We start from the raw sequence: 14,681 nt of genomic DNA on the forward strand, positions 1-14,681 counted from the left end.
TTAGTTTTGGCACTATTTCCAGCACCTACAACCTGACAAACTTACAGGTGTCCTGTAAAGACCCAGGCCAATTTACTCAATAAAAATCTGATGGTGACTTGGGTTTAGAGCTAAAGTTCTTGCATACATGCAAGACTTGCAAGTACATTTCTGTCACAGCAGCATTTACAGCTGCTCTATGAATAACAATGCTACTGAAAAGTTTAATCAATTTCCAACTGGTAACTTTCTCTTTAGATATCCTCTGCAATATACGTTGCTCCTAGTTTTATCAGAGAAACAGATAAGCTTGTAGGTGTGACACACTACTAAGTCTTGCGTAAGAAGTAAAGCACTGAGAATGTTTGTCACTTTTAGAAATGAAAATTACACATGTTCCAAAGGACTTCAAATCATGTGTTACTAAAACACTGTAGAAAGGTTAAATCATAGCATTTAGAAGGTGACACCTATAGCAGCAGCAAGACAGAGGTCAGAGGCTCAGGTTGGATCATGGAAGTTATTAGTGGGGATGCAACATATACAGAGTCATACTGGCTTCTGCTATCATTGAAGAGATTATGAAGAACTATTGGTCTGGGAAAGTGGCTAACTTGGAAGGTCTTCCCCAGAATAAAAGTGTGTTTCATCTGGCATCCTACTGGCAATTAACAAAAACAACACAAAACCAACCAGAAAGAATCTTTTGTTTCAGAACTGGCTTGCTATATGTCTTAATGGTTAGCTTCTAAGTACCAAATTATTCAAGAATTATTGTGCATTCTACAAGTTATATGCCTTTTGCACCATATTTTCAAAATAAATATTACCAGAGAACCTTACTACAAAAACAGTAGCCACTTTTTTGGAGGGCCAAAGAGTCAGCAAAGAATCCATACAACACAATTAATCTGATCCTGAAGAAATAATTTTTATTCCCAATTAAAAATGGAATCCTCTCTACTCAGCACTGGTGAGGCCACACCTGAATTACTGTGTTCAGTTCTGAGGTCCCCAGTACAAGAGAGACACAGACATACACGATCTGTTCTAGGACACTAAGAAAATAGGAAGACTACGTTTGCTATTGAACAGTGACTGTTTAAATTCCCAGCTGGCAGGCTCACTCTGTAAGTCAATCTACATTCAAGGACAAAACCAAGACTGCCATGAATGCACACATCCAGTCTTTGCAGCCACAAAGTCCACTCAAAGATCAATCTGCAGGATCATGACAGAAAAAAAAAAAAAATTCCCCCAAACTACTGAGTGCCTGAATTAGTAAAAATCTTCCACTGAGCAAAGTACACTCTTTGAAATCATAACACTTGCTAAAAGCAAAGTTCCCCCCTCTGCCACTGCTCAGACAATCACAGACCAGGCTGGGATGAAGGATGGGTGTGCACACCCTCTGTCATAAGGAAAGACATTCATCTGCAAGCTACCCTAGATGCAGATAAAATGTGTGAAATATCAAGAATTACATCAGGACCTACAAGGGACAACTTTTGTGTAGCTTCCTTCTCCAACTTAACCTTATTTTTGGCAGAGCAATAAGGGAAGGGGGAAGGGGGAAGGGGGAAGGGGGAAGGGGGAAACTTTCCCTCTGGGGAGTCAGATGCCAATAGAAGACAACACTTTTGTGAGCAGATCAAAAGCTCACATATTCAGCATATTCAGACAGGAGGAAATTTTTGGTTTTGGGGGGTGGGTATTTGTAATTTGTTTGGTTTTAAATGTGGCTTTGCACTACCACAGTGAAAAAACTACTATGAACTATGTAGTCAGATAGCACTGAGGGCAAAGTTGTGTTTACTTCTTTCTAAACCAACACAGTGATAATTTCCATTTAATCTTTGATTAAAATAGACTTCAATCACTGACTGGATCACAGAAGTTTCCACCTGGAGTACTCTACATTATCAGAAAAACGTAGCTTTCATACACACAGCAAAACAACAACATGACAAAACATTATACAAGTTCTCTCTGGATTTCAGCACAAATGAAATCTGTCTACCTACTGAATTTACTGCTATCTAGTGCTGTTATCCTTTCTGTAGGTATTTAGGTCAACATGAAAAGTCAGTAGCTTATGAACAAAATAATGAAGTTATTAGCTCACTGATAATACTTATGGTCTCCTTTCCACGGCTGGCTAACCTGCATTACTTAAAACTGTCATATTAAAAGCACTAGCTGATAAAATACTATTCTGACAATTTTAAGAGTGATTTTTTTTCTTTAGTATCATTGCTTTCAGAGATAAAAGACTACTGCCAGGATAATGTAAAAACCAGGATGTTGGCAAATTATCAAGTTGTTCGGTATTAATCACTGTCAGAGCTCTCCAAAGCCAAACAGCACTGCTTACTCACTGACTTAAAGCCCGAGTTTTGATGGAAGAAAGAAGCCTTCCAGAGCCCATTCCAAGAGAGCTTTTGCTTCCTCTTTTCTGGTGGACCATCTAGTGCTGAATTACTCGGCAATAGTTTCTGTTTCTCTGTGAGATAAAGAATGGTTTAACAAGACCTTTAAAATCTTAGCTCACAGTTTTTGCTGCAGTTTACTGATTACAGTCTAAATTTTATTATAATGAACTTCAAGGGAACTTGAAAAATGCTCGCTGTAATCAGTGGGCTCATCACAATAGAAAGGCTCAACCATTTACTACATCAGAATAATGAAGAAACTTCTAATCTGAACTGAATATCAATATATAATAGTTTTAGGCAGATTATTTCACATTGATCAACATTTAAATTATTCTTTTAAAATAGAACAGTCAGGAAATAGGAAAAAGATCACAAATATTCTTATGCTAAATACAACAACAAAGTGGAAAAAATAAAAGACTGACATAAGTGTTTCAATCTTTTGTATGTGTTCACTCTAACAAAGATAACTACCAGTGTGTATTGGGTTTGCATGGCAAGGTTTTGGTAGCACAAGCCTACAGGGGTGGCTTCTATGAGAAGCTGCTAGAAGCTTCCCCTATGTCCGACAGAGCCAATGCCAGCTGGCTCCAAGATGGACCCGCTGCTGGCCAAGGCTGAGCCCACCAGTGCTGGTGGTAGCGCCTCTGGGATGACAAATTTAGGAAGGGGAAAAAAAGTTGCTGCAACACAGAAACTGCAGCCAGAGAGAGGAGTGACAATATGTGAGAGTAACAATCCTGCAGACCCCCAGGTCAGTGAAGAAGGAGGAGAAGAAGGTGCTCCAGGCACTGGAGCAGAGATTCCCCTGCAGCCCATGGGGAAGACCCTGGTGAGGCAGGCTGTCTCCCTGCAGCCCAGGGAGGTCCACGGGGGAGCAGATCTCCACCTGCAGCCTGGGGAGGACCCCACGCCGGAGCAGGGGTATGCCCGAAGGAGGCTGTGACCTCGTGGGAAGCCCACACTGGAGCAGGCTTCTGGCAGGACCTGCAGATCTGTGGAGAGAGGAGCCCATGCTGGAGCAGGTTTTCTGGCAGGACTTGTGACCCCGGGAGGGACCCACGCTGGAGCAGTCTGTGCCTGAAGGACTGCACCCCATGGAAGGGACCCAGGCTGGAGGAGTTTGTGAAGAACTGCAGCCCATGGGAAGAACCCACACTGGAGAAGTTTGTGAAGGACAGTCTCCCATGGGAGGGACCCCACACTGGAGCACGGGAAGAGTGTGAGGAGTCCTGCCCCTGAAGGGGAAAAAGGAGCTGCAGAGACAACATGGGATGAACTGACTGCAACCCCCATTCCCCATCACCCTGCACTGCTCGGGGGGAGGAGGTAGAGAATGAGGGAGTGAAGTTGTGCCCGGGAAGAAGGAAGGGGTCAAGGGAAGGTGTTTTAAGATGTGGTTTTATTTCTTATTACCCTACTCTGATTGCATTGTTAATAAATTAAGTTAATTTTCCCCAAGTCGAGCCTGCTTTGCCTTTGACGGTAATTGGTTGAGTGATCTCTCCCTGTCCTTATCTTGACCCACAAGCCTTTCTTTATATTGTCTTTATATTGTCTGTTAGAATGATACTATTCAAAGACAGTATCTGCTACTGTAGCAAAAGCTCAAAATTGATTCCTAGCACCATATTAAATTAAGAAAACCAAACCTCAAACATTTGAAAATGTACTTACATTCTCCTTGAGAAACTCATAACTAACTTCTGATGGGGAAAGAAATCTTAAAAAGCAAGGGCAGAAAGAAACTGTAGTTCCTCATGTCAAGTGGGAGCTACTTGAGAGCCTACTTTGGAAAGAATGGCTGTTCAAACCCAGCAAAACTCAACGACAAAAAGTGTAGTTAACCACCACCTTATTTGCATTCACATTATCAGATTCTTTTGAATCGGCATTTGAAATCTTTGCTCGGCAGCAAAGCTGCTACAGAACCACCTAGTGATCACTGACTTAAGCAGACAAAGCTGACAAGGTCACTCTGACTTCAATGAACAGTTGCTTCAAAGCAAATTAACTACAACAGAAAGCTGTGTTCTAAGCCAATCTATCTTCAAGACTTCCAGACACCTTGGCTTGATATTAGCTGTGAACTGTCAAATCCAGCTCAATTACATACAGTTAGTGAGCTTGCTGCTCTGGATTTCATTTTGTTGATTTTAACTGCTGCATGTATTTCTGTTCAAAATATTTTAAGAGGGTGCTTAAATAAGGACATACGTTTATTAAGATGCTTTTCTGGACAACTGTTCAATCATTTCACCACTACCTTTCCATTTTTTGAGTCTCATTGGTAAACCAGCATGTGCAAACGAGATAGTAACTCATGCCATTAACATTACTATTTGCAGAAAAAGCCTCCCATTAAGAGATTTAATTGTTCATTTTCCATTGACTAGTTAGCCTCAGTATTCAAAAGACAGTGCATGAATTTAATGGCTATGTTTCAGAATCCCAACCCTTAAAGAGAAATTCAAGATTCATCAGTGGTATGAAACCCTTTCTGAAAGACTCTTTCAGAGTGACTTACAGTCACAATGTTAGGGGAAGCTGATTTTACCAATATTTCGCAAAAAGTTACTACAAAGTCAAAATGGGCAAGGTTTCTTTTCTCGAAGGAAGGTGATATTTATTTTTTTTTAAAATATAGATAATGAGAAAATTATTACTTCTTAAAAGGTAAGGGAAATATGACAAGCTCTCTAACTTTTTATTGACCTGCACCAAGACAGAAAAGACAAAGCTTGGGAAAAAAAATAAATATTCAAAATCAAACAGTTATGTGCTCTGCTTGCTTTTCTGGTGGTCAGGCAAGGATCTGTAGTCCACAGTTAGTCAAAGGTTGGGCAAGACAACTTTGCTAACAAGCATCAACTAGAACTAGAGGTCTGACCTACTTAAGGGAAGTTTAAAAAGATAAGCACAGTTATCTTGAGCAGGATGAGCAGAGCAGAGTACCTGAGACCTATAGAATCCAGCATAAGCCAAGGAGAGCTGATAAATACAAAACTGTCACCAAAAAATAATAAAAAAAAAAAGTTGCCTGGCTGATAGGGAATAACAAACAGCTGAACAAGGCAAGCTAGTAGAGCCTGAAACATAGCACCGAGAGGCATGACTTAAGAGACTCAGAAACCAAAACATAAGAGCCCATGTAAGACAGCAACAGGGAGTAAAAAGCATACTCCACAGGGCATCCCTGGGGTAGGATCAGGGTATACTTTTTTTCCTGTGGATAAAACACAACCCTGTACATGGACACATTTCCTATGTCAACGTGCCAGGATGCATTCCCACCCAACAGCTAGCAGGTGGGGAAGTAGGTGGGCAGACATTCAGGAGGTTGCAGGATACCTGCTGCCTATGCCACACTCGGATCAGGAGGGAAACCATACCCAACTCAGGCAAGACTTACTGGGCAGAAGTTTCAGGCATAAAAGCAACTTCTACTGCCATCACCACGGGGTTTGGTACAGACCCACAGAATACTCAAGAGTGTTAGCAAACAGGGTTTTTAAGAATATAGTCTGATACATTACTTAAGAGCAACACTACAAAAATCCAGTCCTCCTCTTTGTAAAAGGGGATTCAATTGGGTGTGACAGTGGAGAGTAGGAAAGAGAAGGAAAGCAGCTGCTCTAATACAGAAACGGGGCCTGGCAGCGGGAAAGTAGGTGAGAAGTGAAGAGGCAATATTGTTCTTTTTGCCCAGCCAGCATAAGAATATCAGAAAAGCTACTAAAATGTCTATGTCTGTATTCAACCACAGCTATCTGAAGAGGATTGACAGAAAGGACTAGGTATTTCCCACTACAGGGATACAAGGCAGACTCCTTCTGAGGCCGATTAGCTCCTCATGGACAAACCTAGAAAAAAGAAACAGGACAGAGGAAGGGATACCACCAAACTTACTGGTCACCTCCAGGATGATAGTATCCTCAAAGAGGTTTTCCACAAGGCAAGGCTTACATGCGCTCTGGGTGTGCTGACATCTGCAATTACCCCCAAATGCGGGAAACTATTGCGTATCTGTAGCAGTGGAAGACTGTATTTACATCCTCCTCACATATTAAAAACAAGCAAACAAAAACCTATGATGCAGTCTATAGAACATTAACAGCAATAAAGAAGTTTTTTCAGGGGAAGACCTGAAATACTGAGCCTCTTCTCACTGAGAGAGGCCCCAGAGCACAGCCATTTGATGAAGCCAAAAAATCTCTCAGCTGCAAGAGATCAGTTCTTCCTCCACCCTCAACAGAGGAGTTTCCTCATAACACACACAGTTCCAGGGCAAAGACAAACCCCCTTGGCCTTTTCCCAGGACCTTACATCGACTGGCTTAGTTAACACGGTGGGAGGGAAGGCAGAAAAGAGCTGTAAGGTCTGCAGAGAGAGGCAAAGGAGGAGATACAAGGGTTATAATGTCCTGCTTTGCTGTAAATGTATGAATGGGCCCTTGATACAACAACCAAAGAATGCAACTGCACTACTAAGTGAAGCTTAAGCAATTCAAGGAGTAGGTTCAATTAATTCCCAGACAGAAGTGGAAACAGGCTGCACAGACTGAATAAGGACTGTTGCACATAGTGCTAGGACATAATAGCACCTGAGTTCCTGCCACGTGGGTGGGCTGTAAACGTGCAGATGTCTTGTCATGAGATGATGCAGGGAAGCCAAGAAGATATTTGGGACATTGCTCAAGGGCCAGGATGGAAGTGAACTTGAACCCTTAAGACTGCTGCCAACCAAGCTGAAGAGCAGATACTGTAGTAAAGACAGATTTACTGTAAGCAGGAAGTATTCCAGGCACAGGCAAAGACCAACAAGGCCACATAAGCTAGCACAAACCAACAGCTTAAGAGAAAATGAACTGGTTTTCAATCCACTTTAAATAAAGACCAGCACTTAATAGTGGTCCTCTGAAACAGGCTCTTCAGAGCTACTAAGAAAAAAAAAAAAGAGTAGCTCATGGAAAAATTGGTCTTTGATAAGATCTGACCTCCTTTAAAGTTTCTGAGGTAACTGTACCAAGGAACACACCAGGAAGTTAGGGTGTGACTACGTTACCATCTTAGTTTGGACCAGGACAGTGTTCTTGGAGCGAGCCTCTAAGCTGTTGCTAACTCCATTCCCCTGGTTTGTGCTGCAGAGCTGTCTTGGCACATACAAGTTAGATACCTTCTAGATTACATAAAACTGGGAGATGTCCTCCAGCTGCTGAGAGGCATTCGGTGTTGCGATCATACTACAACTAGTCTGAAGGAAACCCTCAAAACCAGGACAGCATGGATGCAGGTTTCCCTGCAGCAAATGTCCTGTGCCCAGTGGTCTGACCTACCATAAATGCAGATACAGCCTCACAGCAGTGGAGTTGTGGGGCCTCCAATCTCAAACAGCCAAATGCAAAGACTGTCAAATGGGTACAGTCCCAGCAAGACTCTTCTGAATGGGCATTTGTGTCAGTGTCCCCCTTCCTCAGACAAATTCAAACTTAGACGAATTACATATTGTGACAGGGCAGGACAAGAAGTGGGAGAAGAGCCTGTGGAACTCACAACTCCATGTCTGAAAGGATTAGGAATGTCCTGCTTAGGGAAAAAAAACCCAAAACAACAACATAAGAGGAATTCTTGCATTTTGCCCTTATACTTGCATAAGTCTTCCTCTCCCAGTGCTCCAAGGATATGCCTCTTTTTTTTCTGAGTTTAGGCTGCAAAAAAAGTTTCCCAAATTCAGTGGTGCAGCAAGGCTGCCAGTGTCTTTGATAAAAGTCTGCTAGTATACTACCGATATAGAAAATAAAGCTCACCTGTCTGGCGTTCCACCATTGGAAAAATTGCACCATTTTTCTGCATTATATCTGACTATACACTAAAAACATTAACCCATTATTGATATTGTTTATGACCTTATTTCACATACAGAATCTTGCTGTTTCAAATACATCTGACTCCACTAGCCTAATGTTGTCTACCAGGCTAGTCTTTCACATGTTTTCTAATTTAGAATTGCTTTCCCTTCCCCTCATGGTAACAACTTAGCTATGTGAAATTAATATTATTTATCTGTAGAAAGCTTGCCTAAAGAGTTCTTTTTCTGAAATGAGGGCAGAAATCACGCTCATCAAACAATTTGCATTCCCTTTGTTTCTCCCTGTATCTTAAGATGTTCATATACATACTTCAAATACTTTCTCACAAAGCTTTGGGAGAAAAATATTACAATTTAATGCATAAATGACTACAGTTTTCTGGTCAAGATGCACTCGTGCCTAATGGAGATACTTGGATACTTGAGTAAAAGCATTTAACTTATGAAAGTATACATTGTAACAGTCAAATTTGCATGTTAACAATCAGAATATCACAGGTCTTTAATCTACTGGTATGATGCCTGCTTCACTATTCTACTTAGGAACTTGCTTGCCTAGTATACCTAACACACCAAATGCTTTTCTTTGAGTATTTATTAAGCTATTTTTGATAGGAAGAGGAAATTTTACAAGTTGACATACTTCGCGATTCTTATTCATACACAAGCAATTTTACAGGAATTTCCAATTTAACCATTTTCAATAAAAATGTCTATCCCATAATTCTTAGTCTACTTGCAAATCAAGCCATCCTTTCTGCTTTCCGCAGCCCAACTAATGCTGAAGGTGCACAGCTGCCGCAGCACACACTACTGCGTGTGACACTTTATTTGGAAACAGCTTAAAAGCAGTATGTAATAAAAGCACACCCCAGGAGACAGTACATCACTATTTGGAAAACCGGAGTAGTCTCAGCAAGAGGCCTTAATTAGTTGGACACACAATTAAGCTTGTTTTTGTGGGACTGATGAGGGGGAAAAAAAACCGCAAGAAAACACAGAATCACACATTCTTCTCTGTATTTCAGTACGGTTTCAGATGCCTTACCCCCAGCCAAACCAGCAGATTCTTTGACGGTTAAACATTTGCCTCAGGAGGCAGAAACACGGGCGTACGGGCCCCGTTTGCAGAAGGCATCGAACGCAGGTGTCCCATTCCCACACTGTGTTCAGGCACGCAAGAGGTGGTCGGTATGGCTGGAAGCGTCCCCAACTCAAACAGAAAGCCATCCCCCCCCCCCGTCCTAGGGTGAAAACAATTAACCACGTACGCACGGGCCGCGCAGAGAAAGCTCACCCGCTTCATCAAAGCGGCACAGGCAGGAGAGCACCTGCCGGACCCCCGCGGCAGGGAGCTGGGACAGCCCAGGCCTGAGGAGAAGGCCGGGCCTCCCGCAGCCTCACGGCACTTACACCCCCGGCCCCGCCGCTGCCTGCCCCTGGGTCCCCTCACCCCCCACCCCCCCCGACCCCTGTGAGGGGGCAGCCGCGGAGGAGGAGGGCGGCGGTGAGGGGAAGGCCACCCGCGCCCGCTGCTTGACCACTCACCCCGGGAGCGCGGCGGGGAGAGAGCGGCTCAGCGGAGCGGTCCCTGCCCGGGGCAGGACGGCGCCAGCCCGCCATGGGGACGATGCGCGGGCGATCGGGGCTCACCTTATTCCGCAGAGCGGCCGCCAGCACAACCTCCGGACGAAGGTCAGGGCCGGGGCCGCCATGACGGGGGGAGGGAGGAGAAGAAGGAGGAGGAGGAGGAGGCAGCGGCGGCGGCTAAACCCCGCCCCGCCGGGTCCACGGCACCCTGGGCTGAGGAGATGGCAGCTGCTCGCTCCCTCCCCTGGGAGGTCATCGCCTCCAGCGCCGCGGGGAGGGCGGGCTTGGCTTCGCCGGGAGCCGCTGAGGGGCAGCGGCGGGGCCGGGGCGGGCTTGGCGGGAACCCTGTGGCGGCGGCGGTGTGGGGGCGGCCGGGGGGGCAAATCCTCTCTCCCTTCGCTACCAGCCACCGCGCACAGCCGTGTGGCAGCGCTCTGAAGCCATATCCTAGAAAACGCGCGTCGGGGTCAGAAATTAAACAGGCTGTCGTGCAAACTTGGTGGGCTAGGGCGGTCTGCGGAAGGTGAACGGAGGTGAAACCAGAAGCTCCTCCGTGGGGAAAGGTCCTGGACTTGGCTTAGCCCCCCCCCCCCCCCCAAGTGCCTTCTAACGGACATCCCGTTATTAATCAGGGCCATTACTTGTATTATCTTTCTATTTTTGCATGCTAGGTAGCTCTTAAAAATGTTTGCGTCCTTGTTTTTCCACACGAATCGCCTGGCGGGCTGCTGAGCAGCCCCGTGCCTGTACCTCAGCTGGGTTGGCTCTGTGGGAAGGAGGAATAAACACTAGCGTCTGCCCCACCGAACTTAAAAGATACTGCTATTTATTGATAAGCTTTTGCTCTTTCACCTTCGGCTCCTGAGGGTGTATTTAATTTTTCCTTGCTGATTTATCTGCTCTGTGAAAGATGTTTCTGTGTTTGGCTAGGTGCTGGGAAGAGCTTCGTGATTTGGATACTCAGCTCTGTCAGTCTCCTTTCAAAACACAGCCAATAAAATCACCTTTTAGTCCCCTGGGTTTTGTTTGTTTGTTTGTTGGTTGGTTGGTTTGGTTGGGTTGGGGTTTTTTTTGTTTGTTTTTTTTTTCCCTCTCCCCAAAAGTAAATGCATTTAAGGCGTTGAGTTCTCCCTCAAGGATAAATGTTTCAAAGCTGTTAATGAACTGTGGTGTTCTCCTTTCTTAAATGCTTGATTACAGTTTTCCAAAAGTGTACTTAACCCTTAGAAACTAGCAATTAGGACAGCACTTTTTTAAAATCATGCTCCGAATGTTGTGATGTGTGACCCAGGTCAAATCACACGTAGCTGACTTTTTGAAACATAGCCTTGGGTTTCAAGTACGGGTGTTCTTTGAACTTGATACATCTTGGATTTTACTTACAATTACAGATCCAAAAGCCTAGCTTTTCTTGATTTCAGACACAAACTTTACTGGTTTGCACCTCTAGCGGACCAACTTAAAGTAGGTATTCATTTGTTTTTTCAGCCTCTCAGTGGCAATTTCCTTCTCTGCTAAACAGGGCTGTGACGTGAAATTAATTCACATTTGTAGAAGATTTTGAAAGCACCCTTCCGAAGGAGTTGTAGTAAATGCTGTTGTTGATCTATATCCTTACTTAGCCCTGATGAAGCAAAAGTCATGGCTTTTAAATATGTACCTTGTTAGACAGAAACAGTATTTTGAATGCATAAATCCAAACTATGGGCTAAATTTTACTCTGAGATATAGGAATAAGGCTTTCTGTGAATAAGAAAGAGGATAAATTGGCTCTAAAATGCTAGCATTTGTTTTGTCAAATAATAACGCTTTTTTTACTGAAACCTTATGCACATGACAATTTTAGTCTTGTAGTTATAAAAGGCCAGGAAAATCATTACAGATATATAATATAATGAACATCAGTTAAAAGTTTACTGTAGTAGTATTGTTAGCACTAATGTAATGAATCTAGAGAGGACTCCCTAGAGAACTCATTTAGTAAGTTGCTTCACATTTATTGTTTGACAAACAAGTCCCTAATGACAATGCCCTCTCTAGCATTTTATTGTTAATGGTAAGATAAAGGGGGTTTCTTGCCTGCATTTTTATCCTTGTGTAAAATTCTCATGTTCTTTCCTTCAGTTCAAAATAGTACAGCTTCACATTTTGTGCTACTGTCTAGAAGCTACATGAGAAGGAAAGAAAAGTGCACTTCTCCTGAATTCTCTTTGCTTTTAAATTATTACCCTCTAGAAACATAACAACCTTTTATACATATGCTTACTTGAAGGTAACTAACAGTAATGAAAGAGACCCATTAGACCTAGCTCACCCATTTCAATTCCAAGGCAAAATATTCTCTTGCAGTGTGTTTTCTATTGCCTCTATGCAGGTGAATACAAAGTACAGCATCTATGCTTTATTTGGGAGATTCCTTCTTGCCCAATACCACTTGCAGAAAGCTTTTGCTGTTAAGTATCTGAGATTAAGTATCTTAGATTTTATTTTTCTTAATTTCTTTCTATTGAATTTATGTCAGTTTAGATAGGCCTGCCTTTTTAATAAAGTCACACTGGAACTTCTGAGAATGAATGAGCATTTTCCAGTTTTACCTGAAGGCAGCAAAAAGGCATCTCTGTGTTCAAAGATGGATTGTATGCTATAGGAATTAAACACAGACACCAGCAGTATTCCGTGCTCACCAGAGAGGGGCATAGAGAAATAGTAACTGCAGTCAGTGACTTCTTTTTCTCATCACCTCTCTATGTATCACAATCCATGTATTGTGTCTACAAGAGTGCTATTTGCTGTATGTGTCTGTTTCTAGAAACCTATACCTCCAGATGTCCTCCTTCCTTTTTACTTCTCTCCTTTTTCTTCTCTTGCCTTCCTTTCAACTACTTAGCTACTTAGCATTCATCTGACTGCTCAGGTGAGCTAAAATATATAAAAAGCTTTTTGTGAATAGCATGTCACATAAACATCTTCCTGTTCTGATAGTGGTGTTACCTTTTCCTTACATACGTGATATTACTTATTTTCTTAACATGCTTTTAATAATTTCTTCTCTGCAATATATTCTTACTGCTGGAAGTGGGACTTTTGGAGAGCAAAGTCACATACCTCACAGGGTGGGACTTAAATGTGGCTTAATGTTACACACTTTTGTTCTGGCACTTTGTATATGTGCGTAAGTGCATTTTACCATATATGTCCTGTCATAATAACTGTAAGTTATGTTACGCTAGAGAAAACTATTGTGCCCTTATACCACTGGATCCCAATGTTTTGGTTGCAGAAAGAGTCGTTTGGCTGTTGTAATCTATACCTATGTGCTGTGTGTTTCAGCATAATTGCAGGTGCCTTGACCTGCTGATAAAAGCCTGAACAAAAAAGTGTTTTTCCTAACTTCATGGTGGAGGGGAGGAATGGTGCTGACATCATGGGAGCTGATTACGATGCATCAAAGTGATCACTGTATCATCTGCATCTCCATCTCCAGTTTCTTCAAGATTGCAAAATATTCTACAATCTGAGCAGCACAATCATCTTTTTTTTTTTCCCCTGTAATGATAATTCTTGCATCTTTGCAATAATTTCTGCAGTCTTTATGTCGAGTGTTTGGCAGTTTTTCCCATAGATTTTCTGAAATATGCTTTCTGTAATGTAACTGAACTGAACTCACTATTAAGGAGTTGAATATTTGTCATCTTTTACCATGACAAGGCAGCTGTTCTCTCTTTGATAGAAATTGTTTATCCAGGAAGCAGATGTGTCGGGTACTTTATTATTCAGAATTTCATTTCCATGGCAAATGGTTTTGCATCACTACAGGGAACTTTAATACATATTTAACAGAAAGTTATCTTGATGATTTATTCACCTTCCCCTTGAAAATCAGTCCAATAAATCCTGCAGGACTTACTTGTGTGATAATATTATCATGTTTTTTGCATTGATGATGACAAGCCATTTCAGACATGTGGGAAAAGTTTACATAGTTTTGCTGCTACAGTGTAGGAAACTACAATGTTAACAAAGGGCATTAATCACTGATGTCTGTGTAAGCCTGGTTTTGGAAACCCCTGTTTATGTGGGCCATGTTCTTACCTCAGCATGAAAGGTATGCTCAGTTCCTGACACCCAAGAAGAAATTAGGTTGGACCCATTTACTTAAGCAGAGATTTTTACTGATAGAGAAATATAAACATGAGCTCTAATCAGGAGCTAACTAGTTATACAAAGCTCTACTCCGCTTGTCTTGGCTGGATTGTTTGGTTCATTCTCAGGCAATCAGTCATTCTGGAGGAATAGCCTTTTTGTAGCATTGTCCTTAGTCTGGATCTAAAATACCAAGTTCTTAGCCCACAATTCTCAGTAATCACCTCCACTGACCACCTGGTACATACCTGGAGCTGTCTCTGCCTTCTCACACTCTGCAGTAACGTTCCATCCAAAACCATCCGTGCCACTCCAAATCATCGCAGTTCTTCTACCATGAATGCAAATTAATTTACCCCATCTAGCTGCAGATTAGCCTCATCTAATAAAAACATAATCTCTTCTATCTTGAATCATGAATATTCCCAAAACTCTCAGCATTCAGTAAATTTGGACAACACATATCATTTTTATTAAGACCATATGCGCTGGACTACAAGTTTAGGCCTACCTCACTGAAATATTTTCACAAATGAGGATCTGAAGGGCTGAGCCTCACATCTGGAAAGTACTGTAATTATTTAGGCACTTTGCGGCTATTGAAGAGCTTGGCTCAAGTGTGTCATAAAGTTAACTATCACACTATATTCTTATTGCTTAGTCCTG

The 14,681-nt window shown here is 42.5% G+C and overlaps 2 protein-coding genes across 7 annotated transcripts in view; one reads left to right on the forward strand and one right to left on the reverse strand.

The window, feature by feature from the left end:
- Positions 1-10,050, reverse strand: part of ECI2 (enoyl-CoA delta isomerase 2) — a 32,989-nt gene extending 22,939 nt beyond the window's left edge. For 3 of the 6 annotated variants that reach the window (XM_049824111.1, XM_049824113.1, XM_049824112.1), the window contains exon 1: positions 9,936-10,050. Coding sequence is in view for 3 of the 6 variants with exons in the window: in XM_049824108.1 (XP_049680065.1) it covers positions 9,831-9,905 (75 nt within the window). In the remaining 3 variants the exon portion in view is untranslated. The other 3 variants (XM_049824110.1, XM_049824109.1, XM_049824108.1) reach the window with 2 other exon arrangements.
- Positions 1-14,681, forward strand: part of CDYL (chromodomain Y like) — a 479,328-nt gene that overhangs the window by 163,382 nt on the left and 301,265 nt on the right. The gene's annotated exons all lie outside the window — the stretch shown is intronic.

This window comes from Accipiter gentilis, chromosome 20 (genome assembly GCF_929443795.1).
Source record: "Accipiter gentilis chromosome 20, bAccGen1.1, whole genome shotgun sequence".
NCBI classification, from domain to species: domain Eukaryota; kingdom Metazoa; phylum Chordata; class Aves; order Accipitriformes; family Accipitridae; genus Astur; species Astur gentilis.